The sequence below is a fragment of the Mesoplodon bidens genome (assembly GCF_964165515.1).
Source record: "Mesoplodon bidens genome assembly, chromosome: 11".
In the NCBI taxonomy this organism is placed as follows: Eukaryota; Metazoa; Chordata; class Mammalia; order Artiodactyla; family Ziphiidae; genus Mesoplodon; species Mesoplodon bidens.
The window spans coordinates 61,911,769-61,930,476 of NC_138167.1; the positions used below are offsets into that span (position 1 = coordinate 61,911,769).

General features: G+C 44.0%; 1 protein-coding gene across 1 annotated transcript; it reads right to left on the reverse strand.

The window, feature by feature from the left end:
• Positions 1-275: 275 nt before the first annotated feature.
• On the reverse strand, positions 276-18,632 carry NUP50 (nucleoporin 50). Its single transcript, XM_081248083.1, has 8 exons — positions 18,298-18,632; positions 13,153-13,231; positions 11,122-11,205; positions 7,425-7,611; positions 5,733-6,398; positions 3,624-3,705; positions 2,114-2,232; positions 276-1,106 (listed from the first exon to the last, which is right to left on the reverse strand). The coding sequence occupies exons 2-8, from the start codon at positions 13,219-13,221 to the stop codon at positions 904-906; spliced, it is 1,410 nt and encodes a 469-aa protein (XP_081104209.1). The 5' UTR covers positions 13,222-13,231; positions 18,298-18,632; the 3' UTR covers positions 276-903.
• Between the last annotated feature and the right edge of the window lie 76 nt (positions 18,633-18,708).

An 18,708-nucleotide genomic window follows, 5' to 3' on the forward strand; every position in this document is an offset into this window, starting at 1 on the left:
TTTCCTGGTTAGTTCACATGGCTCCTGTGTCATAAAACTATGATTTAGTAAGTTTAGGTTTTAGATCCACAGGATTCACCATGGTACAAATAACCAAGAGCATATTCTCTTCCTTTTGTTGTATGGTTTAACCCTTTCTTTTCTATAAGGGTCTACAAACTACCAATTTGTGCTTTTAAATCTCATTCCTGGCAATCCCCCCCCATCCCATTTGTCTCTAGGGGGACAGAAGTAAGAGCACCTCATGAATAAACCTACAAAACCAAAGAACAAGCTACTCATTTCCTTTTAAAATGAAACAGCAGTTCCAGAATCACAGTAAAGCAGCCGATGGGGTTAAAGGCCAGCGTCCACACAGAAAAAGCTGAAGGCAAACATTCAGTGCTCACATTTCAGCTGTAAAATAACACAATAAAGCAAAGAAGAAACATCTCCGCCACAGCACGGTAGCACGGTTCACGTGGACACACATCAGCCAAGCCTGCCAGAAAGAAGACCGCTACAGGCAAGCTCCCTTCTGGACACACCGCCGTGAAAAGCCGCGCCGGTGGTGGCAGCTGACCCCAAACTCCTGGATCGGAAAAGCCTTTGGGAAATCTATAATCGATACCCTGATTTCAGTCCATTAAGAAATCACCTGTGGTTAGTTTAATAAATGAACATTAAAAATCTTCCAAAAATTTCCTTTCAAATGTATTTCACACATTAGACAGTTCTTAAGAAGGGAGAATACAGTTTCTTGACACTTAACGTTAAAGGTTTTATTGGCCGTGTTAATCTTCCCCACACAACTTATAAGTTATCTGTAAGTCCTAGAATGTCAAAGTAGGAAGAGAAGAAAACTAAGTTTAGGGGGCGGTGGGGAAGCAGCAACTTGGCAACGACTCCTCAGCCGAAGTGTGTTCAGGCATCCTTTTTCTCCTGTAAAATTCTGTGCAGCTCATCTGCATCCTCGCTTGTTTTTACCCGAATTAACATGGTAACTGGGGTGGTGGCGTTCTTCTCATCAATGGGTGGGTTTGGAACGCAAACAATAAGCACATTGTTTTTCCCTGTGCGAGTACACGGCATACTGGGTGGAATCAGAACATTGAGCAGTATGTTGCCTGCATTTAAACACAGGGAAAAAATGCATCAAAATATATAAACTAAAGTTCCGTGAAACTACAGCTTTAAGAGGCTAAACAATAAACACCAGAGCAACTTATACTTAATGGAGCCACAGGAATGTCCTAAGGATGGCCACAGCTCCCTGCCAGATGCCAGCACGGTGTCCCTGAGAGAGGACCATGTGCCTCTGGCAGGACGTGGACTGGGCCTCCCTGAGGAGGACCCGCCTTCTGCGCACCTGCCCCAAGTCTCCCACAGCCATGGCAGCAGCCCTAAACCAGCAGCGCTTTAGAACACACCGTGCTTTCTTGCACTGCAGAAAAAAACACGCCAGCACGACGTGGAGGCTTCACTATGTCATTCGAACAGAGAATGGTCAGCAGAGAAACGGCTCTGTCAGAGGCCAGCACCGCTCACAGGGTGACAGTGATGTCGCTATGATAGTATCACAGATTAGTCAAGTCCACAGGAAAGAAGCCTCGCAGAAGTTTCTTTCCAGGACACAGTCTGGTGTACTCTGCCACCACTGACCACATCCCCTTAGACCCGCCCCGAGCCCAGCCACTACCTCTTCCTTTCAGAGGACTGTTTTAAAGGTAAAGCTGGAGGGTGGGGTAAAGGGTGGACAGCAACGAGTTAATGAATATTTGCTACATAAAAAGGATTCCTTTGAACAGTTAATTTCCCTTGAGTGTTTACTAAACCATCCGATTTACCTGTAGCTTCTTAGTCACATACCTAGCACAAAGGAAAATGAAAACCATTTCGGTTACTTCTTGGCAACAGCTTTCAATACATCCAGGTTTTCTTATACCCTACTACCCTGGTACTCGACTAAATCTATAATCAGTGAGTACAGGATGAATTTGGCCTGAACAAACTCTATTCCATTCCAAAGAACACATTAATATACTTGAAAATCTCAATGACTAAATCAGCAAAGGGCTTTTACATACTATGTGATTATGATTATTTTGTACCACCTGAAAAAAAAGATACCCACCTAAATTGGTGTCGGCCCGCACTAAAAGCTGTGTCTTCTGATTAGCTGTAGGTTTTAAATGCAGAGTGCCTACACCCTTCTCTTTAAATTCATTGTCTTTCTTGTAAAATAGTTTACACCTACAGAGAAAAATAATAGGTACAATCAGACACTCAATGACAAACAGCCAAGCATCCCACACCTCCCTGACGTGCTCCTTCAGCCCTGAGCTCAAAAGAACTGACCTGGTCCTTAAAGAAGAGGAACAAATACAGAACACACACTCTGCCACACAAACACCCCCCCACTTTCCTACTTCTTATTTTTGAATTCTCTTCAGGACTCCTTCAATTTCTGATCTCCCAAGATGTTGAAGTAAGTCTGGAAAACATGCCTAAGCAAGGCCTAGAATAATGCTGTCAAATGTTTCCCCGGCCTCCTGTCACACATCTCCTTAGGTTATTAATAAACAAACCAAAACTACTGCCTGTTCCTTTGATTTACTGATTAGAAAAAAATCTTGGGAATTCCCTGGCGGTCCAGTGGTTAGGACTTGGCGCTTTCACTGCTATGGCCGGGGTTCAATCCCTGGTCAGGGAACTAAGATCTCACAAGCTATGCGGCGTGGACAAAAAAAAAAAAAAAAACCTTAAGTCAGGGTCATTCTTTTACATCATCTGTGTAATTAAATTTTAAAACAGGCAAAAGGAATTGCTGGTCTCTCTTAAAAGTTCTCAAAAATAAACAACATTTGGGAATCCCACAGGATTTGGTGATTCACACTACGAAAATTGCTGACTTAAGTCTGAAATGTTTGTATTAGAAAAACACATCCAGGGAAGCTTCTAAGAGGGTACAAACGTTTTCCAGTAAATATCTTTGTTAAAAACCACTAATTTCATTGAGAGATGATTCAAAATTTCTCTTCAGTCTTCTTCTGAAATCAGCAGCTCTCATTAGACAAACAAACAAAAAACAAAAACCCCAAACCAGTTCTCATCACTGAGGGAAAGATAAAGTATTTACACATCCTTAACGGGAAGGAATGGCTGCTATGGAAAACTTTTTGGCTGTGAGAAAATCCACGAAGGTTAATGTGTCTCCAGGAAGGAATCCGAGATGCCACCTAATTTAAGAGCAGAAGTAAAACCAAACCTCAAATCAGTGACTAGGTCTTTGTAGGGGAAGGAGGAGGGGAAGAGAAGAAAGGAGAAAAAGGGAGAGAGTGATGAGATGAGACTGGGGCAGGAAGATCAAAAAGAAAAGACTGTCTCTAAAGCACTTGAAAAGCAGAAAAGAGCTAAATTAACAGAAGAGAGTAGGATACGCCCAGCAGGAAATTTTTAGAGTCGGATTATTTTTAAATAAACAGGCCAAGAATTCTTCCTTGTTCCAATTCAAAGAATGGGCACAGCCTGACCCCAGGATGGGACGCCCAGTAAGTTCTGCAGGGACAATGTCACCTGCGCTCTCCAGCCAGAAGCCTCTTTCCACGTCTTTGAAAAGTGGAATTCCCGTGACTATTACTTACTTTTTGGAGTAAAAAGCATCTTCTTCTTTTACTTCAGTAACTACTACTTTGGGTGGCTCATCATTCTCTTCTTCATCTCCACCTTTTATAAAAACAACACTAATTCAGTAAGATTCAAACCAAGAGCTTGAAAACGTGACAAAAGAAGTTCGTTACCTACCCCCGCCCCAACCTAAAAATTCCAGGTAAGCTGATACAGAAACTGAAACACAATCTAATCGTGCGGGGGGCGGGGATAAGGAGGCACTCACTGGATTTTTGCAGAAAGCCCTTGAATCAAAGTGTCCGTGCTTGTATTCAGTGAACAGGCAAACTCACACAGGAAAACAATCAGTCAACACTCACATATACTCAGATTACCCACTGGGAAATAAAAATCTCAGATGGGTTTCCAACACTTTCATCCCCGAATGCTCCTGTGACTGTAGCTGCATCACGCCAAGGAATAACCAATGAGAGCAATGACCAAAGACAATGGAGAAAATAACAACTTTACAGGACAAGTTGTCAGAGAAATTAGTCCAAAGCCAACTGTAAGCAACTTAAGCTCTGTCAGGGCCACCACGCCCCTGGACATGCTGGTACCACGGGCACCCTCCCGGGCTGAGTCCAACAGCACTTCCCTTCACTCCAGTGCCTCAACCTCAGGGGAGAGCTAAGTCACTGCTGGACACAAATTACAATCCCCTTAAGGAGAAAGCAACTGCATAAAACTCACTGACTAGTGACTAAGAAAAACAGTTCTGGCGCTCAAATAATTCAGGTCACAAGCTCATTTCGATTTTAAGAAGGCACTCCTGAGTTAGGCCCTCCAGCGTGGGTACCGGGCATCTGTTATTTTAACAAGCTCTCCAAGTGTGCGTAAGACGTGTTAACCGCAAGATAAGGAATAAGTGCTTTATGGAGGGGCATCCTGCTGAGATGGAGACTTAATTCAAACTCGACATCCCTTCCACAACCCGCAGAGTCCCTGTGACTATGACAGACTCTCCCTCTGTCGTATTTAGGGCAGAGAAGAAGGGGGAGCTCTTTATTCTATGCTTTGCCCTGGAGGGCCCTTGCCTGAGGATACAGGTGAGGAGGGCAAGGCAACATAAGGAGAGTTTCCCTCCAGGTAGAAAAACATAATATTTAACGGCCCACTGGCAATTGCAGTTTTCCTTCTCAAGGATCAATATGCTGATGCCTGAGAGACGTACTTTTTTTTTTTTTTTTTTTTTTTTTGCGGTACGCGGGCCTCTCACTGTTGTGGCCTCTCCCGTTGCGGAGCACAGGCTCCGGACGTGCAGGCTCAGCGACTATGGCTCACGGGCCCAGCCGCTCCGCGGCATGTGGGATCTTCCCGGACCGGGGCACGAACCCGTGTCCCCTGCATCAGCAGGCGGACTCTCAACCACTGTGCAACCACTGTGCCACCAGGGAAGCCCAGAGACGTAGTTTTAACTGCTTATAAGTAAGAGCCTACATACACACAGTTTGTTCACCACCACCAGGTGGTGAAGAGGGATTATGATACAACCCCTCTTTCCAGGGAGCTTCTTGAACCACGTAGGGAGCGGAGGGGCGGGGATTAAGGCCTGGTTTGGGGCACTAACACGACACACCACAGAAACTTCTAGAAAGGTGGCTGCAGTCCAGGCACATCTTGGGAAAACCCTGTCAATTTTTTCCCCCACAGCTATGAAGTCTACCTTTTTTACAGTGGAGTATGGTTTTGCCTTGTGAATTTATTTATAAGCAAATCTCTTAAAAACAAACAATTCAGTGAACGTCCATCATGAATTTTTCAATAAACTACAATTTTTTTAAATGGAAAGCCAAGTATTTGATAATTTTCAAAGTCACTGTGCCAGGTGTTTTTATATTATTTTTATTTTTATACTCTTAATCCTTAAAATAACCCTACCAAATCAGTCTTACTCCATTTCACGAATAAGGAGACGGACTCAAAGGAGTTAATCGACTCTGTCCGGGATCACACTCACGTCGAGGAAATGATGGAGTTGTGACGTGAATCCAGATCCACCTCGTGCACAAGGCTACGCTTTTCCCACCAAATACAGAACTCCCACAAATCTAGACGACTTCCAGGGCTGACTTTGTGTTTACCTTTGCAGTCGTTGCCGCCACCTTCTGCTCGGCTCTCCAACGTTTTAGGGGAAAATGGTGAAGAAACTGGTTTACTCTGGGTAATATCTTTGCCAAATAAACTGGCGTTTCCAGAAGAAAATGAAAATCCAGTCAAGGGGCCAGAGTTTAAGGAGCCCAAAACAGAACTATCAATTTTCTTGCCGAAATTAAATGAGGCACTTGTTGCTCCTAGTGACGGGTCCTTGCTCTTTTCAGACACAGCCTCCACCTTCTTTTCAGATGTATCCTCAGTTTTGTCACCATGAAACAAAAATGTTGACTCTTGCTGTAATTCTGTTGAGCCAAACAGGGAAGGAGGCTGTGTTTCAACTGAGATTTTGTTGGTTTCACCTTCAGAATTACTGCTGCCACTGTTCCCATGCTGCTGTTCGATGCTTGCTAAGTATTTCTCATAGTCTTTAAAGATAGGTGTCAGATCACAGAGCGGGTTTCTATTCACGTGCTTCACAATCCAATCCCGAACGGAGCAGTTTAAGGCCGCCAACTGCTTATGATAGGCATTCGTGTGGCGGGCGGCACTGGAGGTGAGGCCAGAGGAGGCGGACTGCTGACTGTCGCCATTAGTTCTGGGATTTGAAATCTTTTTATCGACCAAGAAGGTAGGGCCATTTACAGCAACAGACCCTAAAGGAAATTACAGTTTTAAGAATTTATTCAGAAGCTGATTTAATTAAGTCATCTTGATTTTCATACCACTCTGTCTTTGTATTTTGTGCTTTTACTGTATCCCATTTTTGTGACAGTTCAAGAAGTATGTGCACATATAGTATTTGGAAACTAGTTATTACAAAAATCAAATCAAACATTATATATATGAATATATCTACTTTTTACATGCTTGCATTAAACTGCTATAATTTTAAAATAATCTCTTCCTTCAAAAGGATGGCTTTTTTACCAAAAACTGTCAAAGTACTATGTTAGTATAAAACTTAATCCCCAAGGTTGTAGGGAGGAACATATATTAATGCAGTTAAAATCTTAATAGAAAGTACTTACCTTAATCACACTAAACATTCTGCCTAATTTAAATGAAACAGTATATACTCTTAGAATAACTAGCTAAGTATAATCCAACGAGTCAGGATCATTTCTAAGAACCAAAGATTTTAACCCATGATCCCATTCTCTGTTGTTAATCCCAAGACTTCTTGACCAATTCCCTCAAAACAGGATTAGGCAATCAACATGTCCTGGGCAAAATAAACCTAGACTGGGAACAGTAAGGTATGTGGCACAAAGGAAATTCTTGGTACGTGTATAATGAATGAGGGGGTGGGATGGGAGGCCTTTACAGAGGGTCCGCTAAGAGCTTCTTTTTCTCCTTTGACCCTTAGGTTGATTCTGAGGTCATTCTCGTTTCGCAGTTGAAGATTTGGAGGCTCAAAGGTTAAGGAACGTCACCGAGGTCACACAGAGCTGGTAACTGGCAGAACTGAGAACAGAACCCAGGTCTAGTTTGGCCTGTGCTCTACTCACTTACTCTGTAAAGAGCCAAAAGCTCCCTAATTTCCATCCCTTTCACCATTACCCTGTTTTTGCTCATATAGCCTCAGGACTCAGAAAAAGTACAAGAAAAACTTCTTTGAAAGTTATTTGTCATAGATCATCTTTACACAGATGTGACTCGGGGGAGAAGAACCTACTCACCAAAGGTGGCCTTGGTCTCGGTCGCTGTCCTTGCACTGGAGAAGGGAGGGGCACTAGTTATGCTGTTTCCATTTGACAGTCCTTCCAAAGTCTTCCCTCCAGCGCCATTACCAAATCCAGAAAACCCCCCTCCTCCAGAAGGTACAACCAAACCTTTAAAATCTTTAAAGGCCCCTCCACCATCAGACTGAAATATAAAGAAAGAGCACACACGAGATAACTCTACTTTTCTGTCTCCAAATAAGCAAGTGAATAACAGTACTATCTTGGCTAAATAGTACCTAGAATCCTTATGCAACCAGCATTAAAGGAAACTGCCAGCACAAGCAGAAACAGAACATGGGTTTTACTCATGACAGCTTTGAAACCCGGAGCTGCCTTCCTAAAACAGGAAGGATAGATGTGATTTACAGTGAAATAATTTTTAAAAATATATTTAGGATATAAAAGGTTAAAAAGACTAATTCAAATAAATTCACGGACTCACCACCGAGGCACAGAACTGTAACTAAAAACACATTCTCAACACAACTAAACCCCAAATGAAAGATTCTTCATATACTACTCAAAGACCCTTTGCCTAAGGAAGTTGTAGAAACATCAAGTGAGGTTAACTAAAAGTACTCTACCCACTACTTATAATTTCCTAAGAACTTTTGTTGCTTACGGCCTGCTTTCAGTATACAGAAACTTGCAAAGTTGACTGAGTCCCAATTCTAGATTTTCCGTGAGTTGAGAAATCCAGAGGCAACATTTTATTTCCAAGGTTTTCTCTGCTTTCTTTAGCAAGGTCTTTCTGGCAGACCCTTCCTGCTGTTGGTGGCTGTCTCCCATCTCTAACCCAAGATGCTCTGGAAATGTTTGGCATGCCTTATGAAATTCTAATGCTGCTCTCTGCCCCTGGGCTGTGGTCTGCACTGTTTCTGCCTCTTCACTGTCACTTGTCCACAGCTGGCCCGTCCCTCCTTGAGCCTGTCTCCCCTAGGCATCTCGTTCTTCATCATGAACTTGCACTCTTAGGCCTCTTCTCATTTCCCCTGGCTTCAACCTCCTTGATGGGGAAATTTCTCAGAGCTGCACCCACCTCTCACGCCACTTCCTGTTCTGAGTGGCCAATCAGTACACCTAGTGGTCTCCTAGAGAACTCCACTTGGATGTACCACAGCCCCTTGAAATACATTTTTCTTTTCTTTTTTTTTTTTTTAAGAGATGTTAATGGCAGCGCAGATGGCAGGACAGTTTAGGGGAGAATGGATACACAGATGTGGGGTGAGTCGCTTTGCTGTGCACCTGAAACTGTCACAATATTGTTAATTCGCTATACCCCAATATAAAATAAAAAATTAAAAAAAAGAGGGATGTGCAATTTATTTGTTTATTTTTTTGGCCACACCTGGAGGCGTGTGGGATCTTAGTTCCCCGACCAGGGCTCGAACCTGCACCCCCTGCATTGAGAGGCGGAGTCTTAACCACCAGACTGCCAGGGAAGTCCCGAAATACATTTCTAAAACAAAATCGATCACCTCCTCCCTAATGAAGCTGTCCCTCCCCCGGTATCTTCTTCATGAAAGAGCCACCAAATATAACTTGGCTGAACACCTACATCCAGCCAGTCACCAGTCTTAAGAATGAAATCAGGCCAGAAAAGAACTCGGAATAAAGAAAAATTGAACAGAGCCACCACAGAACGTGCAGTTCTGTAGGTTTTTTCTGAGGATGCCACCCAAGATGTTCAACCCAGCCTCTCCTGCCTGACAACAGATGTCCAGGTCACCAAGACAGAGCTCACGTGTCTGGAATTTATTTGAGGGATGAGGACTGTACTGGGGAAGAGTTATTAAACACGGAGTGACGGCTGAATACTGACCACATGACTTCAGTTCACAAGTTATAACTCATCTTTTATCCTCTGGAACACAGGAATGAAACATTTTAATATACCATATTATACTAGAAGGAAAAACAAAATGGGAAACGCTTCTATTATTCTCAAAGGTATCAGCCTACCCAGAGCTCGGTCCTAGGGAGCAGGTAAGACTCTGAGAATATCTTACATTTTCCTCTCTTACTTCCAACACCCTCTTCCTTGCTTTCCTATTGCTACTCTTTTCCCTCTTCCTACTGTCACTCAACTCAAATTTGTCTACATCTATATCTTATTTCTCCAATTGGATAAGTTCCCTTTAAGGTACAGATCTCTTATTTACTTACTTACTTATTTATTTTTTCTTAATATAAATTTATTTATTTTATTTTATTTATTTTTGGCTGAGTTGGGTCTTTGTTGTTGCGCATGGGCTTCCTTTAGTTGTGGCGAGCGGGGGCTACTCTTCATTGCAGTGTGCGGGCTTCTCATTGTGGTGGCTTCTCTTGTTGTGGAGCACGGGCTCTAGGAGTGTGGGCTTCAGTAGTTGTGGCATGGGGACTCAGTGGTTGTGGCTCGTGGTCTCTAGAGCGCAGCCTCGGTAGTTGTGGTGCATGGGCTTAGCTGCTCTGTGGCATGTGGGATCTTCCCGGCCCAGGGCTGGAACCCACGTCTCCTGCACTGGCAGGCAGATTCTTAACCACTGTGCCACCAGGGAAGTCCCAGATCTCGTATTTATTATCTTTTTGTATCTCCCATGGTCTACACCAAGGAATTTTCACAAGTGCACTAGGCATTTAAAAAAGCATTTATTAACAACCCAATCAAAAAATGGGCATAAGATCTAAACAGACATTTCCCCAAAGAAGATATACAGATGGCCAACAGGCACATAAAAAAATGTTCAACATTGCTAATTATTAGAGAAATGCACATCAAAACTATCAATACAATGAGGTATCACCTCACGCCGGTCAGAATGGCCACCATCAAAAAGTCTACAAGTAATAAATGTTGGAGAGTGTGGAGAAAAAGGAACCCTCCTAAACTGTTGTCGGGAATGTAAATTTGTGCAGCCACTATGGCGAACAGTATGGAGGTTACTTAAAAAAACTAAAAACTACCATACAATCCCACTCCTCGGCACATATCCAGACAAAACTATTGATATAATTTGAAAAGATATTTGTACCCTAATGTTCACTGCAGCACTATTTACAAGAGTCAAGACAGGGAAGCAACCCTAATGTCCACTGACAGATGACTGGATAAAAATGTGGTATATATATACACAATGGAATGTTACTCAGCCGTAAAAGAAAATGAAATAATGCCATTTGCAGCAACATGGATGGACCTAGAGAATATCATAGTAAGTGAAGCAAGTCAGACAGAGAAAGACAAATATGATATTGCTTATACATGGAATCTAAAAAAATGATACAAATGGACTTCCTTACAAAACAGAAATATGACTCACAGACATAGAAACAAACTTATGGTTACACCAAAGGGGAAAGGTGAGGGGAGAGATAAATTACCAGTTTGGGATTAACATATATACAACAATACTATGTATTAAATAGATAACCAACCAAGGAATTACTGTACAGCACAGGGAATTATACTCAATATCTTGAAATAATGAATTTAACAATGAAAAACCATTATTTGTATTAAAAAAAAGACATTCTTGATAGATTACATAAGAGACAGTAATTAAAAAAAAAAAAAAAAGCATTTATTGATCTGACTGCTCCCAGAGGTGGAAATATTCTACAGCTCAGAAATCGAGTTAGTGTTTAATACCAGAAGCTGTAAGAAAACACTCACTTCAAATCCAACACTTCTACGCTTTGCTCTCTTTATGGCTCTATTCTTCAAGACTTCCTCACTGGCCACCGAGAATGTTCCCACCTGCAGGAGTGTACAAATTAAACAGCAACAAGATAAGGCCAAAAAGGAGATAAAATGCTGAACAAAAAAGCTAGACCAGACAAACTGATCGAGATATCTTTTTTTTTCTTTTTTTCTTCTTTTGTGGTACGTGGGCCTCTCACTGCTGTGGCCTCTCCCGTTGCCGAGCACAGGCTCTGGGTGCGCAGGCTCAGCGGCCCAGCCGCTCCACGGCATGTGGGATCTTCCCAGACCGGGGCACGAACCCTTGTCCCCTGCATCGGCAGGCGGACTCTCAACCACTGCGCCACCAGGGAAGCCCTCTTCTGGTTTTTAAGTAACACGAATTATGGAGAGGGCACGTTAAAGTTTATGTCTAGTACCTATCCTGTGAATTCCAATGCTAGTTAGGCGAATCAGAAACCTTCCAGAAACTACAAATCCAGACTTTATCACAATTCAGAGACAAGAGCGCATATATCAAAGTTCTAAGAAGACTAAGACCATCAAAACTTTGGTGCAAAGCTGTTCATGATCAATTCTTCGAATATTTCAAACATATTCAAAGACATTACCCAGATGCCCAAATCTAATCTCTTACAACTATGGTTTTCAAAAATAAATTTTATGTTCATAATACACATTATTTCAAAGAGGAGCTTTGCCCTTCTGCCCGTGACCCAGAGACCACTGAGACTGGGACTCTAAGTAACCTGCTGGAAACCTGCTGAAAATCTTTCGCTTTACTTCAACCCTTCTTTTTACCCTGGAGGAATGGCATAAAATATTTTCTGTAAAAAGTTCTCATCTATACTTATTTCAGATAATACTAAACTTAAAGAAATCTCTACACCCACAGAAGGGATCATTTGGCTATACCTGACCCAAATTAAATGTAATGTCCTTCCACACTCATTTCATTAGAATCTGTCCAAATGGAAGTTTTTTCATTCCTGAAGTATTTTAATGTCAAAACAAATCATTATATGGTAGGCCCAGAATGTAACTGTGCCTAAAACCTGGAAAGAACTAAAGTTACCAAAGACTTGCTTAAGAAGTACCAAGTCAGTCAGAATTGTTAAAAGCTCTGTTAAAAGCCCATACTTGTGATTTTGGTTTCCCCAAACATACCAGTACACATATTTGTAAAGGAAAAAATACTAATATTAGAAAACAGATTGCGAAAGAAGGAAAACAGCAGTCTAAGAATTATCTTGGAAACACTTTTGCAGACTCTTTAAAATATACATCTATTTTTTAACCTAGCACACTTCTACTAACTTGAAAGGCTAACTTGGTGCAGATTTCCTTAGTGAACTGGCCTGGGAATATCAAACGGCTGATGAGGCACTTTAGAAATGCAGCTGTGTTCTATTCTTTGTAAGATAAAAATTAAAAGATTTCCTCAGGGAAGACCATTTTTATTTTGTTAGGAAAGAAACTAGGCCATCTAAATTCTATTCCTATTAACGCAGTTGTTGCGGGGTGGGCGGTGTCTTAAGTATATGAAATAAAATGGGCCTCCAAGAAGCATTACAGTAAGGGAGGCGACCTCAATCTTCTAAAATCTAAAACTGTGAGCGTGGCAGACTAAGACAGTGGTGGTGAACCACTTTTCAAGTTTGAGTGCTGGCACTGTGCTAAGTTTATGACTAGATCATTCACTCACCCTTCAATGTGGGCTAAAACCATGGGCTTAGAATGCTTCAATGAAATGCTCCATGAAATTTAGGAGGAAGGTGCTTCCACAAAGGAGCAGAGCATTTAGGGAAGAGTTGCTAATGGAGAAGCACACCCAAATGTAATCAATTTCTAGACTAAGTACAGATCATAAGAAACCATACTATTTCCCGTTCTGGATGTTCTTAAAAAGGCCATTTAATTTTACCAGAGTCTTCATGAGGAATCCCAAAAAGAATTTAAATTTGGAAGTAGAAGGAAATCATTCTTAGGGAAATTATTTCTTACCTCTTCTGCTTCATCTTCTTGATCCCAATTCCTATCTGTCAATTCCTTCTCGGCAATTCTTTTGGCCATTTTTTCGAACCTAAAAGCAAAAAGACTAGAAGTGATAAGTTTACTTTTCTAGAATATGATTTAAATCTTACAAAGAATTTTAAAAATTCACTCTAGCATGAAATGAGATAAAAACATTCCTGATACCAGTGGGCGCTGCTTTAATGAGAACTCTGCAGCACTGTGGGGCTCCTAGGGTCATGAATCAAATAAAGATTACTGGAGGAGGCAGTGAGGTCCTCTAAGGCACAGCGAACAATATACTAAATCAACTGCATTTGAACAAATTACAATGAGGGCTTCCCTGGTGGCGCAGTGGTTGAGAGTCCGCCTGCCGATGCAGGGGACACGGGTTCGTGCCCCGGTCCAGGAGGATCCCATATGCCGCAGAGCGGCTGGGCCCGTAAGCCATGGCCGCTGAGCCTGCGCGTCCGGAGCCTGGGCTCCGCAACAGGAGGGGCCACAACAGTGAAAGGCCCGCGTACCGCAAAAAAAAAAAAAAAAAAGAAAGAAAAAAAAATTACAATGAAACACTGATTTTTAAAAATCAGAAATCTAAAGAACTGAATAATAATCAACAAATACTTAACTAACTTATTCCATGCAACTTATACTTACACAGAGTCTTGCTACAGGCAAGACTTTTTTTTTTTTTTTTTTTTTTTGCGGTACACGGGCCTCTCACTGTTGGGGCCCCTCCCGTTGCGGAGCACAGGCTCCGGACGCGCAGGCTCAGCGGCCATGGCTCAAGGGCCCAGCCGCTCCGCGGCATGTGGGACCTTCCCGGACCGGGGCACGAACCCGTGTCCCCTGCATCGGCAGGCGGACTCTCAACCACTGCGCCACCAGGGAAGCCCCAGGCAGGATATTTTTAATGTTTAAAATTCTCTTAAGGATGATAAAGTACAACCTTAGTTAAGAATTTGAATAAGGTATTGGAAATACCTTCCCAACATGAGTACAGATGGTCCCTGACTTACAATGGTTCGCCTTGCAAGTTTTCAAGTTTACAATGGTGTGAAAGCAATACACACTGAGTAGAAACCTTCTTTCAGATTTTGATCTTTTCTCAGGCTAACAAGAGGCGGTATGATATTCTCTTGTGATGCTGGCCAGAGGCAGCAAGCCACAGCTTCCAGTCAGCCAGCCAAGCCATCACAATCGATATACTTACAACCATTCTGTACCCATACAGCCATTCTGTTTTTCATTTTCAGTACACTATTCAATAAATTACATGAGATATTCAACACTACTATAAAATAGTCTTTGTGTTAGATGATTTTGCCCAACTGTAGGCTAATGTAAGTGTTCTGAGCACATTTAAGGTAGGCTGAGCTATGATGTTCGGTAGGGTAGGTGTATTAAATGCATTTTTTTTTTTTTTTTTGGCGGTACGCAGGCCTCTCACTGCTGTGGCCTCTCCCGTTGCGGAGCACAGGCTCTGGCCGCACAGGCTCAGCAGCCATGGCTCACAGACCCGGCCGCTCTGCGGCATGTGGGATCCTCCCAGACCGGGGCACGAACCCGTGTCCCCTGCATCGGCAGGCGGACTCTCAACCACTGCGCCACCAGGGAAGCCCTGCATTTTCGACTTAACAGTATTTTCATCTTACCATGGGTGTATTGTGACGTAACCCCAACATATGTTGAGGAAGATCTCTATTCATTTTTAGGCTATAGACAAGTTGATAGTAATCTATTTCCCAAGACTGAACGTTTCATTACCCCAAATTGCATATTTCTAAGCTAGGACACCATTTAAAAGTTCAAAATATGATTAATATGGATGTGTTAACATTCCTAGAATTTTTAACTCTTCAAAAATAAGCCATCAGGGCTTCCCTGGTGGCGCAGTGGTTAAGAATCCACCTGCCAATGCAGGAGACATGGGTTCAAGCCCTGGTCCGGGAAGATCCCACATGCCGTGGAGCAACTAAGCCCGTGCGCCACAACTACTGAGCCTGAGCTCTAGAGCCCGCGAGCCACAACTACTGAGCCCGTGTGCCACAGCTACTGAAGCCCGCGTGCCTAGAGTCCATGCTCCACAACAAGAGAAGCCACGGCAATGAGAAGCTCGCGCACCGCAATGAAGAGTAGCCCCAGCTCGCCGCAACTAGAGAAAGTCTGCGTGCAGCAACGAAGACCCAACACAGCCAAAAATAAAAATAAAATAAATTTATAACAAAAAAAAGCCATCAGCTCAACTCCTCAAAAACCATGGTGTTACGGGGAGGAATAAGAGTCAGGGATTGACGGTATTACCTCTACGAGCACTTATTCAAGGTGGGTACTTGTATCCATCCCTTAAAATTTCCAATTTATTTTGTGATCCTAAGATCATAAATCCTTTGCTATTAAAAACAGAAACAGGGGGCTTCCCTGGTGGCACAGTGGTTGAGAGTCCGCCTGCCGATGCAGGGGACGCGGGTTCGTGTCCCGGTCCGGGAGGATCCCACATGCTGCGGAGCGGCTGGGCCCGTGAGCCATGGCTGCTGGGCCTGCGCGTCCGGAGCCTGTGCTCCGCATCGGGAGAAGCCACAGCAGTGAGAGGCCCGCGTACCGCAAAAAAAAAACAAAACAGAAACAGGGCTTCCCTGGTGGTGCAGTGGTTGAGAGTCCGCCTGCTGATGCAGGGGACACGGGTTCGTGCACCGGTCTGGGAAGATCCCACATGGGCCCGTGAGCCATGGCTGCTGAGCCTGCGCTCCGCAATGGGAGAGGCCACAACAGTGAGAGGCCCGCGTAATACACACACACACACACACACACACACTCTCTCTCTCTCTCTCAATGGAGAGCTCCACTGTGAGTGTTGTGCTGGATTCTTCCCTAACTGACCAGTTAAATGGACCAAAGAACTCCATATTCTCTGCTACTTACCTTGCCCAGGAATTTATCGACTAGTTTGGAACACTAGCCAGCGTTCCTGAAAACCAGCCTAGCTTCCTTCCTATAGTCCTTCCCCAGTCTCATTTGCCCTCAACACCACAACCCACCAGAGTAAGTTTCTAGAACCTCCTGGTCATTAGGATACAAACTTACACATCACCCATTGCATGTTAGTATCTATAAAATAAAATTCAAATGCTGGTATTCCAAAGTCCTCCAAAATCTGACCCCCTGTAGGGTAATCACATAGGGCTTTTCAGCTTTTAATACTCTTCTAATAATCTCTCAATTTTTCTTTTACAAGTGCTTTTTTCTGATTACAGAAAAAATGGTTTTAAAGTCCCAGATTCTAAAACATAAATGAGAATTAACGTAATTTTCATTCATTACCTGCAAGTCCTCTTTTTTAATGCCTCCCTCCCAAACACTTGGTCAAGTTTTGCTACTAATCTTTGTCATCCAGAAAACAAACAAGGTACCCTTACACATAGATCCTTATTAAACTTGAACTGTTCAGAGGCCAGGTCTCTGTATGGATTCTTTCGGGCCATTTTCCTACTCAGTAACTAGCACCTCCACCAGAGGGCGGAAGAGGGGAGAATCTGAAACAGTCATTTTTTGCTATCAACTATCAACTTAATAACTTAATAGGTATTAAGATTAACTGGCAAAAAGGGGTGGAGGTGAAAGTGCAAAACCTGTGATAAGCATAAAATTGTAACACCTAACTCATACCCACAACTGAAGAGACAACTGGCATACTGAAACAACCTAAATTAATGTAGCTGCTTCTTGTTCCACCCTATTTATCCCATCAATGACTAATCAGAGGGCGGGTACCTTTGTTTCACTCACTCATGTACCTCAAATCCACTCCCCGCCCCCCAATGGCTGATGGTCCGGCTGTTGCAGAATCAGAGATCTGGGGCACGATGTATTTGAGAAAATACTACAAAATGCTAGAATCCAGTTTTGCCATTTTGTTGCTGGAGACCTTGGGCAAATTATTTAATATTTGTGCCTCAGTTTCTTCATTTGTAGAACAGGGAGGTGTTGTGAAATTTAAATGAGATACACAAAAAGCTTAGTGCCTGGAACAGAGGAAGGACTCAATAAATATTATTAAAGGAACAAGTTTTGTTAGAAGCAAAGGCTACAAAATACTACTTCTCCCTAACTTAAAAGCTGTAGTGTGGAAAAAAAGAGAATTAACTTGAATTATGAGTCTGGCTTTAAAAAATACGTTACCAAATCCGTATTTTATTTCAAAGCATGATACTTCAGACAATAATCTTCTTTTTATGCCAGAAGAGAAAAAGGGAAAAAAATCCCTGTAAAGTACTTAGCACAAAGCCTGGCACCTAGAGTCTTATATGCTATTACTTAGAACTTAAAAAACATGTGGGCTTGTGGTTTAAAAGGCACCAAATTATGAAATGATTACTAGGTATGAAGCATGCCTTGTGATAGCAAATCGAAACTTTTGGTAATTGGAGAAAACTTTATTTGCCCGACATAGTGAGGTTTGCGTATACCACCTGGTGCTGCCCCACCCTTGGGGTTTAACTTCAGTCCACATCAGTTTTAAGACGGAAACAGATTTGAACATACTCGACGGTGTGATGCCCGGAGGAAAAAGGGAACATGGGGCCGAACTCCGGAGGCTGAAACGCTAAGGAAAAACGAAATCTCTAACACTGCTTCTTAATCGGGCAGCCTAACGGGTGATCAGTGGCCTGAGACTGCAATAAGAAAGTGAAGCCAGACCAAGGAGATGGTGGAAGGAGCGAAAAGAAAGAGACGAGTACCGAGAGGAACCGCTAGGAAACAAACCGAGGGGGCCTCGCCAGGACGGTCCCTGCCCGCTCCGGCTCCTGCCTCCGCCAGGGCCGCAAAGGCCCTGCGCCCGGGCGGGCCTTACCCAAGTCGGACACGGCAGCCCCAACAGGCCGGCCCCGAGCCCGGCTTCACAAACACGCCCGACTGCGTCGCTGCTGACACTGCGCCCCCCCTCCCCGGCTCCCCCATTACCCGCTCCCCAGGCGGGGCCCCGCACCCCGCTCCTCCCTCCCAGGGTCCCCATTCCAGGCCCGGGTCCCGCACCCGGAGCCAGGCTTCCTCCTCCCAGACCCGGGCCCCGCACCCCAGCTTCCGCGCTCGGCCCCCGCCCCTACCGCGCCGCCCGCCCGCCCGCCTGCTTCTCACCTCGCCGGCGGCAGCCGCGGCCCTCGTTGGCTTGTGGGTGCGGCGAAGCCCGGGTGCGTAGCGGCGAGCAGGTGCGAGGTCGCGGCCGCGGCGCTCGGGTCTGAAGCGGCGCCCGATCGCTTCCGGGGCGCTGAGAGCCTCGAAGGATTCGGTGGTCGGCAAGCCCTGAGACTCAAACACCATGTCCCTCGGGGACCTCGCCTCTCTGCGTTGGGCAGTGAGGGGGAGAGCCGTCCGTTCAGCAGGAGACAGTTGGGAGAACAGCACTCCACACGCCCCACGCCGCCATTTTGTAACTCGAATCTACCCCTCACGACCAATTCGAAAAAAAGGGAGGAAAGAAACGCCCGCGTCCAGCTACTACGCAAGCGCGCCGGAGCCTTGGTTTTGCAGCTCCTCCTACGGCGGCAG

Bases quoted from the DNA above. Each gene is read 5' to 3' on its own strand.
- NUP50 (XM_081248083.1), bottom strand. From the start codon at position 13,221: ATGGCCAAAAGAATTGCCGAGAAGGAATTGACAGATAGGAATTGGGAT. The intron at 6,399-7,424 runs GTGAGTAGGTTC...AATTTCCTTTAG, and splicing joins CGAGACCAAGGCCACCTTTG to GGTCTGTTGCTGTAAATGGC. The intron at 1,107-2,113 runs GTGGGTATCTTT...GTTTAAATGCAG, and splicing joins GCGGGCCGACACCAATTTAG to GCAACATACTGCTCAATGTT.